Source organism: Microtus pennsylvanicus, chromosome 7 (genome assembly GCF_037038515.1).
Source record: "Microtus pennsylvanicus isolate mMicPen1 chromosome 7, mMicPen1.hap1, whole genome shotgun sequence".
NCBI classification, from domain to species: Eukaryota; Metazoa; Chordata; class Mammalia; order Rodentia; family Cricetidae; genus Microtus; species Microtus pennsylvanicus.
In genome coordinates, this window is record NC_134585.1 from 36,499,022 (window position 1) to 36,524,978 (window position 25,957).

A 25,957-nucleotide genomic window follows, 5' to 3' on the forward strand; every position below is an offset into this window, starting at 1 on the left:
GGCTGGGTGGGAATCTGGTAATAGTCCATTATCTGGATATATCACAGGTTATTTTTTTCACTTATTAAAGAACATTGTCTTAGTTAGGGTTTCTATTGCTGTGAAGAGACAGTGTGACCACAGCAGCTCTCTTATAAAGGGAAACATTTCATTGAGGTGGCAGCTTACAGTTTATAGGCTCAATCCATTATCATTATGGTTGGGAGCATGGCAACATGCAGGCAGACATGGTGCTGGCTACATCTTGATTGTAAGGCAACAGGAAATGGACTGTGGCACAGAGTGAAGTTTAAGCATAGGAGATCTCAAAGCCTGGCCCCAGAGTGACACATTTGCTTCTACAAGACCATGCCTACTTCAACAGTGCCACACCCTCTCAATAGTGTGTTGAGCCACCCACAGGAGCATGGTCAACCTACCAGGAATGCCAGACACTTTACTATACATTATATGGTATATTTTCTCAAGATGCTTCCTTGTACTCAAATGTATTTTTGTAAATATGTATAAAGGATATGCTATAAATTTTGCAGAATTCATAGTTTATAGAGATCCATAGTTTTACAATGGAGGCTTTATTTATATTTAAATTGTTTGATAAGTGCATTAGTTTGGCTTCTTGGCCCTTTTCCATTATTTTTTCATTCCCTAATTTCCACCAATTATATATAAAATGTGCAGTTACTAGCAGTCAGCTTGTAGATCTATTTTTCAGTGCCTAAATAGTCTCTGTTCTTCTTCATGCAAATATTTTTTATTGTCCATCCTTTTATTTTGCTCATGAAATAAGAGATGAGACAAATATATTATGTGTGACTTTTCTCTGAAGCCATTTCTAATTGTCCACAGTGTTTACTGCCATGATTCTTCAGGGTTCCGGTCTTCAGGAGATAGGCGTAGAATTTATGTCGGAATCTGATTTGATATATTTATGTTTCTTAGAGTTTGGATATTTTTATTTCTATTATATATATCCTTCTCTTTTATGTCATTCTGCAGTATTTTTAGACTACGGAAATGTGAGAGGTAAACTGTTATGCCCACTTTGTGATTTCCTGTTCTGTGAGAGGGTGCCAAGGGTCAGGCTGCTTTCCCTTCCTAGTGAACGGCCATGAGTCTGTGAGTGCTGCGCTGTTATATGTAACTCCTGAACCTGTAGTGTCCTGATACCTGAGCAGCTAAATCCTCCTTTAGATAGAAAGGGAAACAGTTGCACCTATGGGCAATTGAGCTTTTATTAATAAGCTGTTAGACATTAAGAGTGCTTTGGCAGCCTCTCGAGGGTGGCCCTGTGCTGAGTCCTGGTAAATGACCTTGCTGCTGTGTGGTTTGTGTTTTGTTGTCAGGGTGCCCATTCCGTCACAGTGATGCAGAGCTGCTGAAGCAGAAGATGCAGTCCTACAAGATTCCTGCCTCAGGGATCAACCAGGTAGGTCCAGTTCTGCCCAGGATCCTCAGTGATTCTGCAGTAGCTCTATCCTCTTGGATTTGTTTACAGAATGATGCTGTGTACTGCGTCAGGACTCACACCAGACTTCTGCCTTCTGGGTGAATTGATCCAACACCTTGACTTTTCAGGTTCTGAGTCCTTGGAAATCCAGTTCTTCCATTAGCTCGGCGACAGTTTTATTTCCCTTGGTAATAAAAGAACATAGAAATCCCACCCCAACTTATTTTTCTCTGTCAGTTGAGGGCCTCACTTAAAAACATAAATGTTTAATGCATTGAGGTTTATTAGTGAAGCTGAAAATTCATGACAGAGCCTTTCATTTTGGAAAATTGTTTTCTGAGGAAAAAATATACTTTGAAGTCAATGACTGTTCTAGTAGGCTCAGTTGTTGCTAGGTTTAATCTGTGTAAGTCTGATGGTAGCTTATTAGGTCTAGTACTTTTTCAAATACTTTGTTTTGTTAAGAATTTAACTAAAAATGCATGAATTGTTAACTAAATATTTAAGAGAATGCATCTTTTAGTAAGTCTATCTTTTAAAAAATTCCATGGTGTTGTTAGAACCTCTGTCCGCAATGTGATTCTGACTTGCCTTGGGTTCTACAATAGCTGACTGAGTCTATCGTTCCTGGCCCCAGAAGAAGCTGGGACATCAAAGTCATTGAACATTCTTAAAAAAACATTGTTTTTTTTTTTTATTTGAAGAATATCAATGTACTGGGAAAACCCTACTGTCTAATTGATTCAGCTTATCTTGTAAAGTTTTTAAGCAATGCTTAACAAAGGAGACTGTCTATAGCCAATCGAGTCTGGAAAGCACTTTCTGTAAGAGCTGATCACAAGATGAGGACTTAATAGAAAGTCATGAATTCGAATCATGAATGCATAAATAAAAGGCAGGAGTGTATAAGGTCATTGGCTTTCAAGTGAAAGGACTAGTACATGAGCAGTGATGGGCAACTTAGAAGAAGTGGTTGGTTTGGGAGTTGAATTTTCGAAGTAAAGAATTTGAGTGGCAAAGAGGAGGTGGTTTTGCATCCAAATAGAGAACCTAGGGCACTTTCTAGTTACAATTATGAGTTGGAAAGACCATAAGAACGCTGAGGAGTTGTAGGTGTGACATGCCACTAGTACATAACTAGTTGACTGGTAGTGATGTCTGAAGTTAAAGTCAGCTTTTCCAAGACCAGGGTGTTATGGGAGAAGCAGGGTGGAGTAAAAGCCAAAACGGAATCCTGGCTAATGCTTACCAGAGGTTAAGAGGAAGTAGGATAAAGTCTGAACAGAAATGGGAACACAGGGAGGACACCATGAAGAAAGAAAAAACTTTTGAATTATAGGCATAGATGAGGGAAAAGAACTCCAAGTCAATGACATAGATCAGATCTTCAACAAGATCATAGAAGAAAATGTCCCCCAAACTAAGGAAAGACACGCTCACACAGATATAAGAAATACCCAGAACACCAAATAGACAAAACCATAAAAGAAAATTCCCACACCATATCAGAGTTAAACACTAACTATACATAACAAAGAAAGTATAGTGAAAAGTTCAAGGGGAAAAAAAAACAAGTCACATACAAAAAAAAAATCCATTAGAGCTACAGCTGACTTCTCATTGGAAACTTTGAAAGCTAGAAGATCCTGAAGGAATACATTCCAAATCCTAAAAGACTTATGATGACCAGCCTAGATTAATATACCCAGCAAAACTATCTGCCACAATTGAAGAAGAAACACATTAAAAATATTCCATGACATAAACAAACACACACACTCAACAAACCGAAAGAAAATATAAGAAGCAGTATTTCAGGCTAAAGAGAGGAGTGAAGATAGCAGAATAACTTTAAAAAGAAATATGAGGCTATAATTATTTTAAAAAATACCACTAAGAACACAAACAAAACCAGCAAAAATCAGCAACACAATGATGACAACACACACACTTCAACAATAGCTATAAATACCAGTGGTCACAGTTCTCCAGTCAAGACAAGGAAGATTGAATAAATTAAAAAATAAAACAAAAACAGAGTCATTTTGATTTGCATTTCCCTGATGGCTAAGGATGTTGAGCAATTCCTTGAGTGTCTTTTGGCCATTTGAGATTCTTCTGTTGAGAATTCTCTGTTTAGATCTGTACCCAATTTTTAATTGGACTATTTGGTGTTTTAATGTCTAGTTTCTTGAGTTCTTATATAGTTCAAAGATCAGTCCTCTGTCCAATGTGGGATTGGTGACAATCTTTTCCCATTGAGTTGACTGCCTTTCTGTCTTATTGGCATGTTCTTTTCCTTATAGAAGCTTCTCAGTTTCAGAAATTAATTATTAATTATTTATTTATTAATTGTTGCTCTCAGTGCCCGTGCTTCTGGTGTTACATTTAGGAAGTGCTCTCCTGTGCCTATGCATTCAAGGCTACTTCCCTCTTTCTCTTCAGTGTGGCTGAATTTAATGTTGAGGTTTTTGATCCATTTGGACTTGAGTTTTATGCATGGTGATAGGTATGGATCTATTTTCATTCTTCTACATGTTGACATCCAGTTATGCCAGCACCATTTGTTGAAGATGCTTTCTTTTGTCCATTGTATAATTTTAGCTTCTTTGTCAAAAACAGCTGACCTGAGCTAGTGGGAGATTGCTGTTTCTGGACTGATAGCGGAAGACCTGCATAGGTCCTAACTAGGCCCTCTGAATGTGGGTGACAGTTGTGTGGCTTAGGCAGTCTGTAGGACCATGGCAGTGGGACCAGGGTTTATCCCTAGTGCTTAAACTGACTTTTTGGAGCCCATTCGTTTTGGAGGGATATTTTGCTCAGCCAAAATATAGGGAGGAGGACCTTGGTCCTGCCTCAAAGTGATGTGACAGACTTTTGTTCTCTCTCCATGGGAAGCCTCACCCTCTTTGAGGAGTGGATGGGGGTTGGAGTGGGGGAAAAATGTGTGGAACGGGACAAGGGGAAGGAGTGGGAACTGGGATAGGTATGTAAAATGAGAAAAGATTATTTAAAAATTATAATTGATTAATTAAAGCAAAACAAAATAAAACAAAACAAAAATCCCAGAATCCATTTACCTGTTGTCTACAAGAAACACACTTAGTTTTAAAGATAAGTACCTCCTTGGAATAAATGATGCATAAAGTACTCTAAATGGGACCAGGAAGCAAGTAGGCACCACTACCCTAATATCTGAGAAAATAGACTCTAAACTATAATCAAAAGAAATAAGAAGGGATATTTGATTGTATCAAGAGAAGGATTAATCAAAAGACATTACTGTCTCAAACATAATATATGCACCAAACTCTGGGCACACAGTTTTATAAAATATATACTACTGGATTTAAAAAACAGATTGATATCAATGCATTAATCATAGATGATTTCAATAACCCGCTTTCTCCAGTAGACAGATTATCTAGGTAGAAAATAAACAGAGATACATTAGAATTAATTGATATTATGCATCAAATGGATTTAACAGATATCTACAGAATATTCTACCCCAACACAATGAATATCCTACTTAGCAGCACATGGAGCCTTTTCTAAAATAGACCACATCCTGGGACACAAGACAAATCTTTTTTTCACTTCAAAAAGAGTGAAATCACTTCTTATATCCTAAATGACTATGTTCTAGTAAAAATTAAAATTGAAAGCAAACAGGGCTGGGGAGATGGCTCAGCGGTTAAGAGCACTGCCTGCTCTTCCAAAGGTCCTGAGTTCAATTCCCAGCAGCCACATGGTGGCTCACGACCATCTGTAATGAGATCTGGTGCTCTCTTCTGTCTTCTGGCCTGCAGGCATACATGCAGACAGAATACTGAGAATACTGTACACATAATAAATAAATAAAAAATTCTAAAAAAAGCAAACAAATATTTAACAACTTCATAAACTCATGGAGATTAAACAGCTCATTACTTATAACTGGCTAATTAAGCCTGTTTGGGTGCCAGATATGGCTAACTGGGTGGCCAGCCTCTAGTCACACCCAGGTAATTCTGGATTAAACCAAACTAACATATTTGACAAGAGACTCCCAGAGATATTACCACTAGGATTTATGAGCTAAAATTCCACTAAACATTGTAGAAAAGCCTGGAGTAGCTGTGAGGACCCCACACAGATGAGCCCAAGCAGAGCCCAGGGAGGGAGGCTAGGTCTGATGAGAAGGCCTGGATTGTGCAGATTAGTATGTGATCCTTCTCTGGCGGGCGCTGGAATGCAGGGTTGGGTTGGCTTTTAGGAGTGACGCTGGTGGCTGTGTAGGCTCTTGTAAGGGAAAATCAGGAAGCCTATTATAAGAGAGAGAATGATGGGGCTGAGCAGTAGAGAGGAAAGGGGAAATTTAAAGATATTTGGAAGTAAAATCAGCTCAGAACTGTATTTATAAACAATAAAAAATAAGTCTAGTAAAATGCTTGACATGGGATGTTCTTAAGCAAATGAAAGTGTATTTTCAAGAGGGGAAACCTGGCCTTAGTCTCTCTGGTGAAGATCACAGCAGAGGTCCGAGGTTTCTACTGATTGTGCCATGCCAGGCATGTGAGAAACAGAGAGCTCTATGTGCAGATGTGTCCCGTACTTCATACCTCTGCCGAGCATTTCTTTCACTTTGAAATAAGGAAGCTCAGAAATGGAGTGGAAAATCTTTGCGGGCTAGTTTTGGACAGTTGAACTTTTAAAGAAGAATCAAGGCTGTTCTTGCTTCTACATTAAGACAGACGACCTTGAACTAGAGACACACTAGCGTCTGTCTAATTGGTGGGTGCAGCATATGTAGCTGTGCCTGTGCACTCCACCCGTCACCAGAGCCAAGGGTGGGCAGGTGGCTGCTTCCTGCTGCCAAGCCATCCTTGAGCATCTTTGGCAGGCACTGGAGTAAACGGTGGCAGGAAGCGGCACCTGCTCTCCAAGTTAGACTTGGAGCGTGTGCTGTGCACTGATATTTATGTTTGTTTCTGTTGTTGTGTGGCATTTCCCTCGGGTGTTGGAGACTGTCATACATGTTGATTGACTGGCAAAGATCAGTCTGATAGATCACAGTCATTCAAATCATAAAAACAGTTATTTATCTTTAAAGACATCTTGGTTATGCCCCTTCATTAGAATTCCTTCCCAGGTGTGGTGGCGTGTGTCTGTAAGACCAGCACTTGGGAGGCTTGAAGCAGAAGGGCCATGAACTTGAAGCTAGCCTGGGCTACATAGACTGTGACAGCCTGCACAACCCCTGCCCAGGTTCATAGCAGAGAGATCCAAGCACTAAGAAGGGGAAGTGAACACAAAGTCCCACCCCTAACCAAGAAGCTATTTGCAATTGGCATCTGCTGGGAAAGGGGAAATCCACCTTCTCCAGTAGTGTCTCACTGGAAAGATCAGCTATACTCCAGGATAGGTACCATGCCCAGGAGTACTCAGCCAATGCAACACAGACTCTGTGTAGCTTTTTGGGGTGGTGGTGGTATTTTTTCTTTGTTTGTTTGTTTTTCATTTGTTTGGTGAGGGAGACAGGGGAGAGAGACACACAAGAACGTGAAGTTATATGGGTAGGGAGAAGACCAGGGAGGAGTTGAAGGAGGAGGAAACATGATCAAAATATATTATATAAAAGAAATTTAAATAAAAGGATAATGATAAAAAGAGTAGGAAATAGTAATTCTCTTAGCGAAATAACCAGTAACTTGTCTCGAGGATGAAGTATAATTAATTTCCTTTACTAAACATAGTGAATACAAATTGATGAACTTTTTTGTGAAGATGAAAAGATAAATTATTTTATTTTTAAAAGTTTAGAATTCTTCTTGGTGGATTTTAGTACCTAATAGAGAATGACTAAAATTCGAGGGGAAAATCAAGGAATATACATAACATTACATAGTCCTTCTGCGCTAGTAAGAGCCAAGCTGCCAAATGATGCTCCTGCATCTCAATTTTACTCTAAATATTGGTATGAAAAACTAAATTTACTACTGTTTCCGAAATATTCTTAGCTCTTCATGCAATGTTTTCTTTGATAATTTTATGTTTTCAAAATTGATGTGATTGTTTAGTTTAGCTTTTTTTTTTCTTTCTGGAGCATGATTAGAAAATTTGTTAGGCAGGCCTCAGAGTTGCCTGTGCCTTATTTCCCTTGGCCTTGGGGGTGCTGTCCTTTGGAAATAGTGCTGTCTGGAAGAGGAAGTAGGGTTTGCTGGGGTCTTTCAGAATGGAGCAGGAGGATTGAAGAGTCCTTGCCATTGCTGTTAGAGGGCCCTCTGGGGGCTGCAGCAGCCACAGCACAGGAGCAGCAGACTGCAGACTCCGTGGTTCTTTCCTCATTTCCCCACCTGGTTCACTCTTCTCACTGGCTCCTCCACATTGTCTTCTTGACCTGAGTTCCTGCCTTTGTGTGGTTTGTGTTTCCCTGAGCCCTCTGTTTCTTATTCTTACTCTAGGTTCGTCTCTGCTGCTATCCTTGGAAGCACACATCTGGGTATGCTTTCAGTGTTTGCACAAGCCTAGCCTCATTGTGGTGAGCACCTTGGAAAGGACCAGCAGTTCTTAGAACCCCATGGCACTGAGCTGCTATGGCTTTTGAGTCTTTCTGGCTTCCTTTCTTGTCTTATGGTAGCTTCCTTTCATTTCTGTCATCCTTAACAGAAGCCAGCTGATGGGACTTCACTATCTTGGACCTTCATCCTTCCAAATTGTAAGCTAATGACCCTTTATTAACTCAAGTACCCAATTCTGAGCATTTGTTATGGGAACATAAAGTGAGCTAATCAAGGGAGTGATCTCTTCGTGGTCTTCAGACTCGATGCTGGAGAAGTAGCACTGTTAAGTTGCTGCCTCCTTCTTTCCCCTACTTTCCCCTTTGGAACACTTTGATTCTGGCCCAAACTCTGTTCCTGAAAGTCTGCCTTTCTTGGATTCTGGTATTTACTGAATTGTGCTTTTTATCACAAATTAGAGTATTTGGGGCATATCTTGATTTTCCTTTCATTTCTAACTTTATATTTCCTGCCTTGGAGTCATTCTGTCCAAAAGCAGGTTGTTTCAGTGCCCATCTTGTCTTAATACAATGTTTAATGTTTGTATCAGGAATTCCACAAAATTAAGAGCAAACCTACATCAAGTTGCACTACACAGGCAAATGCTAGTACTTCAGAACCACTTGTAAAATTTCTGAAGTCAGCAGAGTGGGCCTACACACACAATGTTAGCATTATAGCTCTATAACTGTGCTGTTGTTCAAAATCCATTCAACTAGCAGTGTTTAGTGACTGGTATATGTTATTGGGCGTATTTTATATTTATTTTATATAAGAAATAAATGTCAATATATAAGAAACAGCTGAACCAAGAGGGAGTGGAAAGATCGTCAGAGCCACAGGACCAGGAAGTTGGCTGCAAGGCTGTGTCGTTTGTATTGGACAGGGAAGCTGCACTCATGAAACCTTAATAGTATGGCTGCCTAAACAAGACCTGAACAATGTCAACACTAGTTGACGTGCCAGTGTTGATGGAGGAGATCTCACAAGTCCCCAACCCTAGATGAAAGGCTACAGGCAGTTAATGATTGCTGAAAGAGGGAGAATCAGTCTTCCCCAAGATGGCCTGCCTAATTGGTTTATCCAATGCCAAGTGTCAGCCCTAAGAGCATATACATATAAACAACAGTAAATGCACTGAGCAGATTGTATTGGTAGATTTAAAGGTATGTATACATAAAGCAGTCATAATCAAAGAAAAGAGAGCACAGTGCAGATAATCCATGGAAGTAGGAGGTGGGTTAGAGTTAGGGCAGGAGCAGTGGGAGTCAGGAGCAGGATAGGGTATTAGAAGACTGAAGAAGACCAAGTGTGGCACATGTACGTATCAAGTGTCGTGATGAAACCCTTTAGTTTGTACAGTTAGTAAGTGAAAGTGGAAAGGCTTTATATGTGCCTTGAGGCCTGTTGTTGAAGAGTTCTTACCATTCTCTTAGAATTTTTTTTTTAAAACCTAGTTTATGATATTTAGGAAGTGTAGTAATAGGGGCGGCGGGGCTGCGTCCCCAACACCCCAGCCGCCTGCTCGGCTAGCTTATGCCCCGAAATAATTACACAGACACTGTATTCATTTAAACACCTCTTGGCTCATTTCTACCTAGCCTCTTCTAGGCTAACTCTCGCACCTGGACTAGCCCATTTCTTATCATCTGTATAGCACCGGTCTTACCGGGAAGATTCTAGCCTAAGTCCATCCTGGGTCAGAGCTTCATAGCGTGCATCTTCCCTAGAGCAGGGAGCATGGCGTCTATCTGAGGCGTCTGCTCCAGAGAGGAGAGCTGTCGAGTCTGACCTCACTTCCTCTTCCTCCCAGCGTTTTGTTCTGTCTACTCCTCCCACCTATCTTCTAACCAATGAAATGGGCCAAGGCAGTTCCTTTATTATCCAATGACCTTCCTCCATCAAGGAAGTGGTTGGGAATTGAGGATGAGTAGTGCATTGTTTAGAAGCTCAGAATTGACTCTGATCGGGCATTTTCATGGAAAGTGTCTGACTCTTAGGAAACGCTTAATCTCCGAGTCTGAGTACTTCCCACTCCTCCTCTGTTGTCCTCCTGGTGGGGTCCGCTGGGCAGCCCACAGTCTGCTGACCCTAGTCTGCACTTGACAGTGAGTCTGGCACGAGTGAGGCAGTTCATCACCTGCCTTCCTGCATTCTTACAATATAGATCATAGTCTGGACTCTTAGCAATTGTGCTCTTTGGTCGGTTGACATTTTCTTTTTAATTTTAAAAACATGTAAGTTGTTTCTATGTTCCTCTATGGAATGCTAGATTAAGCTGCACATGATTTCTTAATTCTTTTCAAAATTGATCCTGTCCCTAATGAGACCTTCAGCAGCTTTATTTGAACAGGATGTTCTTGTCTGAAGTGAAGATAGCATCCCAACTGCCCCAGAGCAGAGCACGCTCTCTGTCCCTCAGAGTTCTCCTTGGCTCGCTCCTCTCTCCCCACACTCATGTATTCTCTTTTAACCTCCTCTGCTTCATCTCCTTCATTCTAAGTTTGTCAGTTTTTCTTGCCAGAAAACAAAAAGAAAACCCACTATTGCTTGTTTTCATCATCTCTTCACAGTTATACTCTTGTTGTCTCAAACATGCTGTAGTATGACTAGTAAAATAGTCGTCTATGTAATATAGATGGCTGCATGATTTCAAGACAAAATATTTTTGTTAAAAAAGAGCCGCCTCCATAGAGTGGAGGTAGAAACAGCTGTGTTCTTAAACCACCAACGTTTTCAGTTAAGTCTGTGTTTCTCATAGTCTGTGTCTTCCTTGTCAGCTCACCTGTGTCTAGCCACTTCTGCCAGATGGTTTAACCGACACCGTGACATAACCCAGGCTCACCTGGGAAGCGTCTTAAAGAAGGGTTGTCTGGATCAGGCTGGTCTGTGGGGCTCGTGTATGGGGTTATTGCAATTGTTAGTTGATATCAGAAGACCAAGCCAGTTGTGACCAGCACCATTGTTTTGATTTTACATAAAAGGAACATAAATATACCACATAGTTCAGCTTTATTTCTGTGAATTTATTTTGTCTTCAGTTAATTTATGGGATCAGATCTTAAATCTGTGTTTGAAGTCTTCTTTGAAATGACAGTTTATATATGTCAATCTGTTGTGTTTGTTATCCAGTAATTAGCCTCAAGTTCATCACTGCACAGCTTTAATGGCTGTTGGACAAGCATTGGGGTATAAGCTCAAAGTGTTGGCATTATTTACAAAATTTTATGTATTGATTTATGTATTGTCATTTATTTTTAATGAATTTATTTTTCATTTTTCTCTAATTGAGGAAAAATGGGTCATGGAGGTAGATGGAATCCTGGGTTCTGTGACAGGTTGATATTTACACAAATCTTTTAGATTGAAGTTAATTGAAAGTGGTATGAAATTTGTATCTACGACAACCAGAGGAAAGCAGTCCCTTAGCAGATTTTTGCTGGTGCCTGATGCCCCTTCTGCAGCTATAATTTTCTTATGTTCTGTCAAAACTGTAAAGCAGTATTCCCTGATGGGGATAGCAAGAATTCAAGACTGTTCCTTTCTTTGATGGCAGGAAGGTTAGCCTTTTGAAAGGCAGTACAAATTAACAATTTTCTAGAATTCTACTTTCTTTCATTTTGGTTATCTCTTAATTCCAGCATTTTTCTGTGCTTGATAAATGGGTCAAATATGTGTGTTCTATTTATTTGGAAGTGGCGGAAGGCAGTGACACTTTATAAGTTTCAGCTACCATTGTGCTCCGCTGATAAGGATGGGTGCTTAGGCCTCCTGAAGAGATTACATGAACTACAGTTGGAAGGAAAATTGTATTTACAAAAGATAGGATGGCGTCCCTAATAGATGCTCAGAATAGGCTATTCACTCTGCATTAAGCTGAGTTTTACTAGAAGTAACTATATTACGGAAAAGACAATCTGATTGCAGATAAGTTGTTGCCTCTCTATGCTGGTCCAGAGGGTTTTGACTCATTTTTTCCTGATGTGTTCACAGCGGTGTTTAGTGTTTCATCTGTATAAACAGGTAATGTGTAAGTAAGTCTAAAGAATGTCTTTTATTGCTTCATGCCTCTGCTATTAGATTAGTAGATTTATAGATACACGGTTTTACAAAGATGGGCCACATGATATGCCGACAGTACCATCAAAGTCAGAGTGCCAGGATCTGCTCTCGTCTTCCTGTCAAAGTAATGTTATTAAAATCCCTGGTGCCAGGTCAGAAGGATCACTTGCTATCACTTGCCATCTGTGTTTTACTGCTGAGCTAAACCATTCCTGGATAATCACAACACCATTGCAGTGCCCAGGCTGCAGAAGCACAGCATGCTACATGGTTTATGCACTGAGTTTCCTTTTCGAATGGAGCTTATGAGAAGGCCAACAACTGTGACCACAGTGGCTGAGAAGAAACTTAACTTGTCTTTTTTCTTTCTCCCTTTTCCCCATTCATTTTAGATTTTGGATTTAGTAAAGGGGACTCATTACCAGGTAGCCTGTCAGAAGTACTTCGAGATGACACATAATGTAAGTACATTGTGTAAATTTGCAGGTTGATGTGTGTGCTTGTTACTCTGTGTTTTCCTTGGTGCTCTTTGTTGTAGCAGTGAATGTCACTCTCCATAGTTCAACACAAAAGAGATTTATTACGTGGTATTAAGCAACTTACAAGATTTATAAAAGCACCAAAGAGCTGAGCTGGGTCCTAGAGAAGGAGAAATAGTCCGAGGGAGATGCCTGCCATACTGCACCCACCACTCCGGTCTAGGTTCAGGAACCAAGATTGGTGAGATTTTTGGTTTGAAAAAAAAATAAAAGGATTTATTATGTCTGTCACAACACTGCAAAAGCTACCATAGAAAATATATAAGTAGTCATAGCTGATTTTACAGAACTTTGTGAAGCGGGTCAAAGTTGACCTATAGTCCTTAATTTAGTTTGCCAATCCCTGAGCTGGGTTAGATCTGGGGCCTTGGCCATAGCTGTCGAGATGAACCAGCATCCTTTTCCATCCTCCATGAAGAAAGTCTGGTATATTTGTGGCTGCCACTTGATAGTAATTTAATCTGCCTCCCAGGTTTTATATTTTGCATGATAGAACCATGGTTTACATGTGGATTGGAATTGCAAGGGATTCAAAGAAATGTGACCATTATCTTGCTCGCTTCCTTGGTACGGAAGCTCCTAAAGGATAATTGAGGGGAGCGCTGAGCGAGGTTTGAAATACAGAAACCAGGAATCACAGACTCAAGAGGCCTGCAGTGATTAGATAAATCACCCAGAAAGGTGAAGTTGCTACAGTTCGGAGAAGCATGCCACAAACTCTGGTGCACTGAAGAATTATGCACGGCTTGAGGCTTTCACGCGAGCAGAACTGACAGCTCTATGCAGCCAACAGAAAACATCTGTAGGGCAGAATCAGCCCACGGGGCCCTCATTCTCAGGCGCTAATTTGAATGTGGCTCCCTAACCTGGGACACATGTCTAAGAATGGGCATTGGAGGCCTGTCTGCCTCTTAAAATAGTTCGCCACTGAGTGCTCGCGTGCACAGCGGTGGGCTGTGATTCTACCCCGAGTCTCCCCACAAAGACACTACATTTGTCATTCATCACTGGGTGCGCGTGTGCATTGCGGTGGGCTGTGATTCTACCCCACAAACACACTGCATTTGTTGAGTCATTATCAGCTACTGCGCTAAACTTTATATTCATATTTTTATTTGGTCATCAAAAGATGACTTTTACAATGTTGGCTATGTGATTGCTTAATTTCTTTCTAAGTGTTCATAGGGAAATTGTCTTATCAATGGTTAAAATGACAAATGATATGAGCCTTTGGGGAACCCTTAAGGCACCGCAAACATATCACTAAGTTCACTGAGCACACTGGCTCCTTTGAGCCCTACAGCAAGTCCTATTGTACCCTATTAATGAATACAGCACAGAGACCCTGAGCAGCCTGGGTAAGTTCTTGTTGGAATGTAACTGAGATTTGGACCTGGGCTGTTTAAGTCCTCAAAAGCTGGTAGCCTAGTCTTGTTCTGTACCTGTCCTAGATCTGGAAGAATGTCAGCTGAGGTGGTTCTAGACAGGAAATGTGAAACACTGAGGCACTGGTAAGGTTAGATGATCTAACTCATAAACTATGGTTTATGTATGGAAAACTGTGGATCCAGGGGACTCACTCAACCTGCCTCAATTGGTTGAAGGAACATCTAGTGCTAGAGATGGGCCTACCATGACTCTTCTACATCTAGTTGGAAAATATTGCCCTTATTTTTTAAACAGCTTATTCTTATAAAATTTTAAATATTCGTCATAAGAAAAATTAATAAGCAACAACAAAGTTTCATAAATTTGATCATGACAGGCCCTGCGCCAGCCTCCTGTGTCTGGGCTTCTTAGCACCAGCCTTGAATGCCTTGCCGCATGAGGACTTGTATGGCACTGTTTCTGGGAAGAGGTGAACAAGCATTTATTCACCAAGCTAGGAAACCAACAGCAGACCAATATATAGATTCCACCAGTCCAGCTTGGTGAATCAGTGAATTTTCCTGGGGTTGCTTTACAGGGGTGGGAATGATTCAAAGATAGATGCATCACCAGAGCCCACCTCAGCATGGGTGACAGCTCACAAAAGCTGGAACTCTAGCACATACTGCACAGCCTGCATGCAGCTCGGCAGGTTAGAGTGTGTCCTTTCCAGGTGCCCCATTTGGTCTGGGCCTTTTTTAGGTACCTTGGCTGGTCTTTATCTCTGCCTGTCAGCTTGGTTTCTCGGCCTCTTCCAGGAATCTCAGCTTCTCTGAGAGTTTCTGATAACAGCTTATATCCACTTAGAGAGGGCCTAGTGAATCTGGTTGGTTTCAGGGACTTCCTGAAGCTATTAAATTGTTTACTTCCAAAGTTTAAGGAGCTTCCTGCAGGATGGAATATTTCACCTCCCTTAAACAACTTTGTCTTAAGGAGCTACCCATTTAGAACCTTCTGTTGTGCACTCCCCTTCCCCCTTAGAATCTCCTGTTTGCGCCCCCACCCTGTTAGAGCACCTTACTGTGCATCCCTTCCCCTTAGAACACCCTGCTGTGCACCCCTCCCCCTTAGAACACCCTGCTGTGCACCCCTTCCCCCAGAACACCCTGCTGTGCACCCATTCCCCCAGAACACCCTGCTGTGCACCCCTTTCCCTTAGAACACCCTGCTGTGCACCCCTTCTCCTTAGAACACCCTGCTGTGCACCCCTTCTCCTTAGAACACCCTGCTGTGCACCCCTTCTCCTTAGAACACCCTGCTGTGCACCCCTTCTCCTTAGAACACCCTGCTGTGCACCCCTTCTCCTTAGAACACCCTGCTGTGCACCCCTTCTCCTTAGAACACCCTGCTGTGCACCCATTCCCCCTTAGAACACCCTGCTGTGCACCCCTTCTCCTTAGAACACCCTGCTGTGCACCCCTTCCCCCTTAGAACACCCTGCTGTGCACCCTTCCCCCAGAACACCCTGCTGTGCACCCCTTTCCCTTAGAACACCCTGCTGTGCACCCCTTCTCCCTTAGAAACCCTGCTGTGCACCGCCACCTTGGCATCCTTGTCTCACAAGCTCCCCCAGCATGGAAGAGGAAACTGTTACATGACAGGACAGCATTTTTTACTTTGCTCTCAACAATTTGTGGACCCTTTAATTAAGAAGCTTCCGAACTTTCAAAACGTGGGATTCTCTAGCTAAGCTTTAATTTCAATAATTAAATTAGGCTTAAAGTTGAGTTATACTAAGTTATTCCCCCTTCCTTATCCCATGTTTGTTTTGCTTTTTAGTATAGCTCAGACTGCCCTCAGAATCATTCTGTAGCCCATTCATGACCTTGAATCCTCACCCTCTACCTTTACCTTCGGGGATATTAGGCAAGCACTGTACCAAGTGAGCCACACCCCAGTCTAGTGAATTCTCAAGTGTGCTTTTGTGGTATCCAATACAACTAGGGCTATAATTTGCCGGTTTCAAACCTAGCCTTGGTTCACTCAAGATGTGTATCAAAACCCTTTCAAACATGGAAGTAGTGTAGCTTATACTGCATCTGAGTACCTGTATTCATTAGATCTATTACTATAGATCTGTAGATGTGGATAGCTTCACTTATTATTTTTCTGGTGTAAAAATAGAGTCTATTTTTATTACCTACTTTCTGCCATCCTGTCTCCCTCCCCACTAAACCTCTGGGTTCATTTTCCAGGCCTGGGTGATGAAATTCACTTAAATGCAAGTTTTGGAAATGAACTCGTTAATTGATACCATTTGCAGCAGCGCTGTGATAGCTCCATATGGCTGTGTGGTAACACCAGCTGCCTCATTACACGCTGTCATTGCAAACCTCTTGATTAAAGCCCGAGTACCCCATAGGTAAAACAGTATTGCTTCCATTCTTCAGGTCTATATTCGCTGTGGCAGAAATATGAGACCTACATTTGTGTGAAGGTCATCAGGTGGAATGTATTGATTCCTTCAGTGGGTGTCAACAGCTGACCTACTGATAGCTGTCTGCCTCAGTGTTTGTAAGGGTCAGTGTCCAAAACAGTTATATATAGCTGTCCCCATCATTTGCATTCTTGAATGCTTTGACTGTAAGTGGAAACACTAGACCTTGTTTAATCTCTGAGTTTTAATTGAAAATGGTTTCTTTAGAAATCGATCCCTTTGAATATTGATTGTAGACTTATTTTCCAAGTAGTTGAGCATAATTTTTCCTCAGCATATAAATTGCTACAAAAGTCTTGTGAAAACCTATCATACATTTTCTGAAGTCTTAAATGGAATACACGAAATGCGCTTAAGTGTCTTTACTCTTATGGGGTCATCCTTACCCAGCAGTTGACATCTGGACGAGAAGCTGCACCCGCCAGCACGCCTCATTTAGGACCCATCACAGCTTCCTAACTCATTTCTCCAGAGTCCACACACGTCCCGCCCACGTCTCCTCCTCACACAGCAGGGGGTTCTGTAAATTAAAAAAAAATAATGATAACTTTATTCTTTTGGGAAGTCTACCTCATTTTTAATCAACTTACCTTTCTTGACTCTTAAAACATTTGGTTTGTATTTTTGGTTGTGAGCCCAGCCTTTAACGGCTGAGCCATCTCTCCAGCCCTAGAGTTAGATTATTTTTGTAAGAAGCTTTTTTTTTTTTTAAAAAATAGACTATAAATAATCTTTAAAGGAGCAGGAGAGATGGCTCAGCTGTTAAGAACACTGGTGGTTTTTGCAGGGGACCCAGGTTTGGTTGTCCGTACCTACGTGGCACTCACAACAGTCTGTAACTAACTGCATTCCTTGGTTATCTGTTGCCTTCTTTGGAGAGTGCTTGCATACATGCAGGCAAAACACTCATATGCATAAAATAAAAAATTCTTTAAAAAATAACAATTAAAGCCAAGTTTTATACAATTTTCATTGCCAGTTTATTTGACCTTGCATACAACTTCAGAGAAATGTCAGTGCCCTAGTCAAAAGGCCTGGATTCATTTTTCTTGTGTTTAATCCCATCTGTATGTGGTATTGTTTATAGAAAGACATTTTAATGTGCAGTGTGTTGAGCAGGCTTCCCTCCCCATTCTCACCCTCTTGTTCCTCTTGACAGTTTCATTTTTCCTTTCGTGCCAGACACACAGACACGATTTTGGTGCCTGTGTAAAATCTAAGGACCACAAATGAGGGGAAAGAGGATGTTTATCTTTTTCAGACTGACTTAATTTTCTTACTATGATTATCTCCACTTGTATCCATTTTCCTGCAAATGATGCCTGAAAGTATTCCCTTGTGTGTATATACCACATTTTCTTTATCCATTCCCTGGTTGCTGGATGGCTAGGTTGTCCCATAACTTTCCTATTGTGCATAGTGCTTTAGTAAACAGTGATGTTCAACTTATTTCTATGATATGTTGATTTCAGAAATGTTTAAACTTCTCGTGAGACATTCCACGTTTTTCAGGAATTGGGTGTAATCAGATAAAGAAGTTCACAAATTATACCATTGTTAATAATATTACAAATTTACCAAAAAACATTGAGGAAACACAAGTTAAGCAGCCCCACTGTTAAAAAGATAAAGATTTTTTTTCTTGGCGATCTGTGTAATAATTCTTAAACCTGGATATAAACAGCCAGTCACTTAGCACAGTAATGGTCCTACAGTTCTGGCCCAGTGTGGATTAACCGACTAAAGAACCAGGACACTTAGAGGTGCCGACTTAGCAGGAAACCCCCTTTTTTTCTGGCACATGTTCCACCGCTGAGTTTGTTCTGAGTCACGGCAACTTCTTTTCTCACTACCAGCCCGGATCAACCCACCATAAGATTACATATAGATCTAATCACACTCATCTCTTCCCTTGTGCCTAGAGAACTATGTCAGGCAGACCCTGGCTTCCTGAGGTCTCTGAGGTCTGGTCCCTGCCAGTCTTTATAACCTTGTTTCTTCTTATCTCTTTATGTGCCTTTTATACCAGGCCGTGGGAACCCCTTGCTCCTTGTGCCACTCCCCCTTTGCTCTGTACTTGTGCAGCTCCTGTGCTGGCCGCTTCCCCGTCCCAGCCTCTTGCCCTCTCCATCTTGCCAGCCCGCCTCAAAGAGCACTTCCCACAAAGCTTCCTTTGGTCTGCCTCGCCAGAGTGATGGCCTTCATCTGTAACCCCTGCACTTCCAGTTTCTGGAAATGATTTTTCAGCTTATGAATTACCGGGTTGTGATTTTTCTTTAGCTTTAATTTTAGTCAAATGTATTCTTGTGTTCTGGAAAACTACTGATTATAACACAGCCACATATACAGTAAGGCATGAAATATATGACTGACCGGTTCTGGGCTCAACTCCGTAAATATTTATGAGATACCTATTTTGTACAAGCCAGTTCAAGACAGAGTGAAGTGTTTAAAATGGTAAAAGCCAAAAATGGGGACACAAACCTGTACCTCAGCTACTCAGGAGCCTGAAGCAGGAGAATTACAACTCAAGGCCAGCCAGGCTAACACAGCAGAAATATAGAGACACTATCTTTAATAAATAAATGGATGAATAGTAAGATAAATAAAAAGATATAGCATAATGGTTTCTGATCTGAAAATGTCACAAGCAAAGTGGTGTCTTCTGTTACTGCTAACTGCAGATGAGTGCCAGGCTGTGTTTCATAGAAGCAGTAGTCTGACCCAGTGGTTGAGTATGAAGAAAGGAACTTGAAGACTCATATTGGAAAAGAAAGTTTCCCTGTTAGATTATGCCACATGTTTGAGGAATCACTAAAACAAGAGACTGCAGTTCTCAGGAATGACTGTTGTATATGGACACAATACTTTGACCTTGGCTTAAGGACAGTCATTCATAGCCCATCCTTGGTAGTCTTCACTTGGGCACAATCCTTAACCTCCCGTTTCAGTTGCATTACCTAAAAATCCTGGAAAATATGGACACTCTAGCTGAGTGCACGGCAGAGAGTGTGTCTGTGACACCTGGCCCATGGGGGCATAAGTGCTTGCTGCTGTGTCTGTGACACCTGGCCCATGGGGGGGCAGTAAGTGCTTGCTGCTGTGTCTGTGACACCTGGCCCATGGGGGGGCAGTAAGTGCTTGCTGCTGTGTCTGTGACACCTGGCCCGTGGGGGGGGGGCAGTAAGTGCTTGCTGCTGTGTCTGTGGCACCTGGCCCATGGGGGGGCAGTAAGTGCTTGCTGCTGTGTCTGTGACACCTGGCCCGTGGGGGGGGGGCAGTAAGTGCTTGCTGCTGTGTCTGTGACACCTGGCCCGTGGGGGGGGGCAGTAAGTGCTTGCTGCTGTGTCTGTGACACCTGGCCCATGGGGGGGGCATAAGTGCTTGCTGTTGTGTCTGTGGCACCTGGTGCATAGGGGGGGGCATAAGTGCTTGCTGCTGTGTCTGTGACACCTGGCGCATGGGGGGCAGTAAGTGCTTGCTGCTGTATCTGTGACACCTGGCCCATGGGGGGGGCAGTAAGTGCTTGCTGCTGTGTCTGTGACACCTGGCCCATGGGGGGGGCAGTAAGTGCTTGCTGCTGTGTCTGTGACACCTGGCCCATGGGGGGGGGCATAAGTGCTTGCTGCTGTGTCTGTGACACCTGGCCCATGGGGGGGGGGGCAGTAAGTGCTTGCTGCTGTGTCTGTGACACCTGGCCCATGGGGGGGGCAGTAAGTGCTTGCTGCTGTGTCTGTGACACCTGGCCCGTGGGGGGGGCAGTAAGTGCTTGCTGCTGTGTCTGTGACACCTGGCCCATGGGGGCATAAGTGCTTGCTGCTGTGTCTGTGACACCTGGCCCATGGGGGGGGCAGTAAGTGCTTGCTGCTGTGTCTGTGACACCTGGCCCATGGGGGGGGGCAGTAAGTGCTTGCTGCTGTGTCTGTGACACCTGGCCCATGGGGGGGCAGTAAGTGCTTGCTGCTGTGTCTGTGACACCTGGCCCATGGGGGGGGGCAGTAAGTGCTTGCTGCTGTGTCTGTGACACCTGGCCCATGGGGGGGGGGCAGTAAGTGCTTGCTGCTGTGTCTGTGGCACCTGGCGCATGGGGGGGGGCAGTAAGTGCTTGCTGCTATTAAGAAAACTCTTTTTCTTTACCATCAGTAAACTTTAGGGTCAAAATCTGGGAATGATATTCTTTGCTCCTTTATTTCCAGTGTACTAAAGGTGCATAACAGCCGGGCGGTGGTGGCGCACGCCTTTAATCCCGTCACTCGGGAGGCAGAGATAGGCGGATCTCTGTGAGTTCGAGACCAGCCTGGTCTACAAGAGCTCGTTCCAGGACAGGCTCCAAAACCACAGAGAAACCCTGTCTCGAAAAACCAAAAAAAAAAAAAAAAAGGTGCATAACAATGAGCAATGTGAGATAATACTCATTCAGTATTTGAGGAGAAGAAGAAGCATAAACTACTAGGTTCCCACTGAGTCACAGTTAAAATTTAAAAAGAAGATTTCCTCCAACAGGACAGATCACAGGATGCCCCAAATTAACATGGAGAAGTTACACTAAGTAAGACTGCTTGTTCGGCCTTCTAATTATACCAAATGAGATTACATATACCAGACCTAAGCCCTGAAGTACACTGGCCCCAGGGACCAGTATCAAAGTGATCAAAGTGATTTTATACCACTTTGAAAAGCTTGGTCGGAAATGTGCTAAGCCTTTTGCTTAGGGCTAGGGAAGCAGTACCCTGTGCATGGACTGAGCATACACCTGTACTAGCCCCGGTGTCTGTGGGCTTCAGTGGGTGCCCCACTGAGTGAAGTGGGTAAATAGTGGACTGCATGTTTCAGATGGTTATAGCTGGGATCCACATCAGGGATTTTCAGCTGTGGGTGAGGGTGGAGACAGCCTTTGAAGCTTTATTTCTAGCGTTGCTGTGTGCTAATGTGGTTTAAATTTGCTTCCTTACTTGGACTTTCCACAGGGCAGGGAACCCTGACTGCTCTTTGGACTGGAGAGGGAGGGGGAGAGGAGTGGGGGAGGGGAGAAGGATGGGAGGAGGGGGAAACTTTTTTTTTCCTTTTCTCAATAAAAAAAAATAAAATATAAAAAAAATAAATTTGCTTCCTTGGGCAGGTGGACGATTGTGGCTTTTCTTTGAATCATCCAAATCAGTTCTTCCTTGAAAGCCAGCGGATCCTAACTGGTGGCAAAGACATCAAGAAGGAATTCAGCCAGCCAGAAACTCCTCAGCCCAAAGCCAGCGTCCAGAAGACCAGGGATGCATCGTCTGCCTTGGCCTCTCTAAACTCGTCCCTGGAAATGGAGCTGGAGGACCTAGAAGATTGTTTTAGTAATTGATGTGGCCACTTCAGTGCACCTTTCCCAGAGCTAATGCATTCCTGTTTGTAAGGTTTGCTTTTGTAAAGCCCTCCTGTTGAACAACTTTCTCTACCTACCCACTCCATGTACAGACATCTGTTAGCAGAGCAGGTTGCTTCTACCTTATTTTTGACATGATGGTAAAAGACAGTGTTCTATTGAAATCTTTCATTGAATATTTTGATTTGAATCCTGTTTCAGAAAATTAAAACAGAACTTAGTGACTAAAGTTCTGAGGCAGCAAATACAACTAAAACCAGCTTTTAAAGTTTCACATATTAGAATTCTGACCCAGTCCTCTTTTGGAGCATTTTTGCTAATAAATATGAACACATGTATGACTATATCTGTGTGATTGGGAGTCCTGTTTCACAGCAAGTTAGTCATTACTTCTTATTTGAAATGGTCTTTGAAATACTCATACTGTCGATCGGTATGGGGAGCAGAGGAGGCTCCGAGTGAATGCATAGGAGTGGATAAAGTCCTGCGTGAATGTGCATGGTTGACATGGGCACAGCCACGGCAAGGACACCAATGCCCGAAACTCATGAGAATGGCAAAGCCTTCCTCTGGTCTGAGTGGGAATGCTGACAGTGTGCGCAAAAAAATTCCCAAGCCCAGCTTCCTCGTCTGGGGCATCTGCTGTCCTATGGAGACCGCCTACCGAGACCAGCTAAACTGCTCCTCACTTTGGACTCACGAAAAACTTTCCGGTTGAGGCTGCAGTTGATGCACTCCATCTAAGCAAGCCCAGTCTCCCCAGCCCCAAGTTTTCTGCATACGCATCTCTGCTCTACCCTTTCTTCATTCCCTCATTGCCCCAGACAGCTTTCACCAATGAAGATTAGAAACGCTTTCTTTTTTCCATGGCCTGTTACTCATTGTCAGCAGGAGAGTTCCTCCCGTGAGCGGCAGCAGACTCCCCGAAATGAACGGGGACTGGAGAGACAGAATTCCTGTAGTTACTTGCTCAGGGACAGGCCGTTAGGTAAGTAATAGTGTTCTGCATCTCAGCCTTTACCCACTGGCTTCTTACTAAAGCAAAGAGGTTAAAGTCTAAGGTATGATTACCAAATGATTTGGTAGCTAGTGTTTTTTTCACTGCGAGCAGTGGGGCTTACAGACAGCAAATGAATGCAGTTCCTGGTCCTAGCTTGCTTCTGGCAAGGAGGTGAGGTGGGCCCGGACAGCCCATGAGAACAGTATTCATCAGAGCCATCTTCTGGGTGCCTGACTCCCCCCTGCATTCCCACTTACCCAGAGGAGCTGGGACTTTTATATAAGAGAAAGGGTTATTTTCAACTGTGCGGAAAATATGAGCCCGTTAATCTGTTTCAGTCTTTTCTTTTGGTAAGGGGGTACTTGTCTTTTTCTTTGGAAAAGAATCTAAATTGAAAAGACATTGAATTTAGAAAATGGGGCTGTTTGGAGTACCACGTTTCAATCTTATGATGTGCTGTATCCTTATGAAAGAATAGAAAAAGGAGCAGAGACCTATTGGTACAGTGCTCCATGGAGCTGTTTTTAACCACAGAATTAGGTTAGCTTTAGAACACTAAACGTCCAAACGTAGGTCTCATGTAGTGCCGTAAGGGGACATTGAACACAAACAACCTCATGTAGTTCAATGAGGAATCTTAGTCTCCGTAGGTGACAGTGCTATGTGGGGCTATCTTTTGCTGGTGCCTCATGTCCTCACGGGAGGCAGAAGGATAAGGCCATGGACAGAATGGCAGACCTGTCTTAGTGCCTTTTTTTTAAATGACAGCTTCAAGAATGTATGTCCTCTTGAATGTCTTATATGTCTCTAGTCAGATTTCTGAATAACACTAGATCTCAGCTGCAGTATCCCAGTAAGAGGCTGTCTTTTACGCAGAAGAATATGTAGAATTTGTGAAGTTTGCAGATCAAGAGTATAGAAGTCAGAGGCAAAACAAAAAGATAGAAATTAATATCTTTTACTGCTGCTTTAGAAGGTTGGAAAAAGCAATTCATTTTTTCTGTGCTTCATGGGTCTCAACAGTTTTGATTTGTTTTCTTGAAGGCAGGCTTGTTTGAATTGGATGATGTAGAAGGAACCCAAAATGAAAAGAAAAAAAAGATGGTGGCCTCTCCAAAAAGCAGATGGTGAAAAAGTCTGAGTATTCCACATTGTTACTGTGAAAAAAAAATAAGGCCATGTAGCTCTTACCAGGTGAAACAGTTAAATGAAAAGAAGTTGGGGTTCTTGTCGCTGTTGGAGCGATGGCATTGCTGATGGAGATACTACTGGGTTTCGTTTATGTCGCTCTGTAGTCTTCATCCCGCCCACAGGATACAAGGCTGTTGGTTGTCATGCACATTAAAGAACATTAGAAGAGTTCAGGTATTAGGACTTATTGTAACATTATAGTCGTCAGAGATCAGTTACAGACTTTAACTGTGTTGGAGATGGAATAAAGCATTGGGGAAGGTCTTTACTTCATACAGATTTATAACGAGCTGAGGGTCAAGCCATGCAAGGGTGTTTGCTCACCCTATCCTGCTTCTACACTGACGCTCCGTGCCACACATGCAAATTTCTGTTGTGTTTTGCCGAGAAGGACACGGGTTTAAGCTTGGAAGATGAAAGGAGACAACTCTAAAGTTCTCATTGGGTTAGTCTGCCGTCTGCAGATTTAATCAAGGTCTTCCCCAGGCATCAGCTTGGCATTAAATGTAAGTGCCCATTAAAGTGAGAGTTTGACAGCCGTTCTGCTTGTGACGCTCTTTGCAGCTGGTCGGGAGACGGTGTTGAGAAGCCTCCAGCCACTGTGGTGATTAAATTCATTCCTTAACTGCTTTCCTTATGGTGGCCAAGGATGGGGAGAGAAGGTGAACAGGCTTGTCTTCCCTGTGGATGCCAGGGTAAACGGGGGGGGGAGGGTTAGGGGACAGGGGTCTCTGTGTCACAGTGATAAACACCCCGGCTGACAAATGAGTGACTCGGGGAACTCATTTCAGGGACATTGTTTGATTTGTCTCACTTTGAGCACAGACTGCACCAGGGTGGAAGTTGTGTTTTCCGCAGTCCAACGTGAAGGGTTTAGTTATCCTGCTCCTAAAAACCGTACGCATCATTTGGGGGTGGACCTCCAGTGGTACATTGTGGGCGCAGTGTTTTCTCACACGTTAACTAGCTTGTATTCAGGTAATCAGTATTTACCCAAAGCGTCTGGCCGCCTTCTCAGTGTTGAGTCCTTTTTTGGCAGGGCTTTGCCCTCATCTACGCCTTCCCGCCATAATTGGCATTGTAGACAATTAGCTTTGTGACTCTATGGAAATCATGTCACCTGTAGGAAATTATCTTCCCACTTATCTGACCTTCCTGCCAAAGGCAATACTATTTCCCGTTATTAGATTTGCTTTCTCTCCGGCAAGCTCTTTTTGTCTGCTGCTTCCTGACATTTCATTTTATCCAGGAATTGTCACTGCAGCACCTCATCAACAGCTAAAGATTATGTCTGTATACGAAGCGGCTATATTTCCCCCGAGCCTGCCTTTGCAGTTGCTGGTTTTGAACACTGATGACAAGGCAGTGAAATAATATTGCTAATAAATGCATGATAGGGTTTCCAGTTTACGGTAATAGGATTATGGAACTCTTTAAGGTTTTGACTTATTTTATGTTCACACTGAAAGCATAGAAAGGAAATAAATTCAGCAAACTATGCACGCAAGGCTCTTTGTAACACAGGAACGAGTCATCACATACTTTGCTGACTACCTCCATGCACGTGGTACATTTATTTTTAGCCTCCGCTCGTGCCATAGAGGGTAACGAGATTACTCATTTCAGAAAGATGTTGGGATGCATACTTCTCTTTGATCTTCCCTATCAACTAATTAGAGACTTATTTAATAATCTGGTGCCACCCTTAGCCTTTGGTTTTCTGTAGAGTTCCTGCCTTGCCCTTGAGTCACTCCCCCAGTCTCCCTGAGTGAATCTGTCTACTCCCGTGGTATTAGTTCCCGTATATGTGCATGTGATTTCCACTTCTTAACCGCTGAGCACAGACCCAGCCATTCAACTACCTGTTGTACATCTTTATTAGGAGATCCCACAAATGTCTCATACCTAATGTATCTAAAACCAGGCCTGTTTTCTTCCTAAGC

The 25,957-nt window shown here is 42.7% G+C and overlaps 1 protein-coding gene across 1 annotated transcript in view; it reads left to right on the forward strand.

Annotated features, from left to right (window-relative positions):
* Prim2 (DNA primase subunit 2) overlaps positions 1 to 22,167 on the forward strand; it is a 180,991-nt gene extending 158,824 nt beyond the window's left edge. Inside the window, exons 12-14 of the mRNA XM_075980517.1 lie at positions 1,347 to 1,429; positions 12,447 to 12,515; positions 21,578 to 22,167. Of these exons, the coding sequence (XP_075836632.1) occupies positions 1,347 to 1,429; positions 12,447 to 12,515; positions 21,578 to 21,802 (377 nt within the window). The 3' untranslated portion in view covers positions 21,803 to 22,167. The remainder of the gene's footprint in view (positions 1 to 1,346; positions 1,430 to 12,446; positions 12,516 to 21,577) is intronic.
* Positions 22,168 to 25,957: the final 3,790 nt, after the last annotated feature.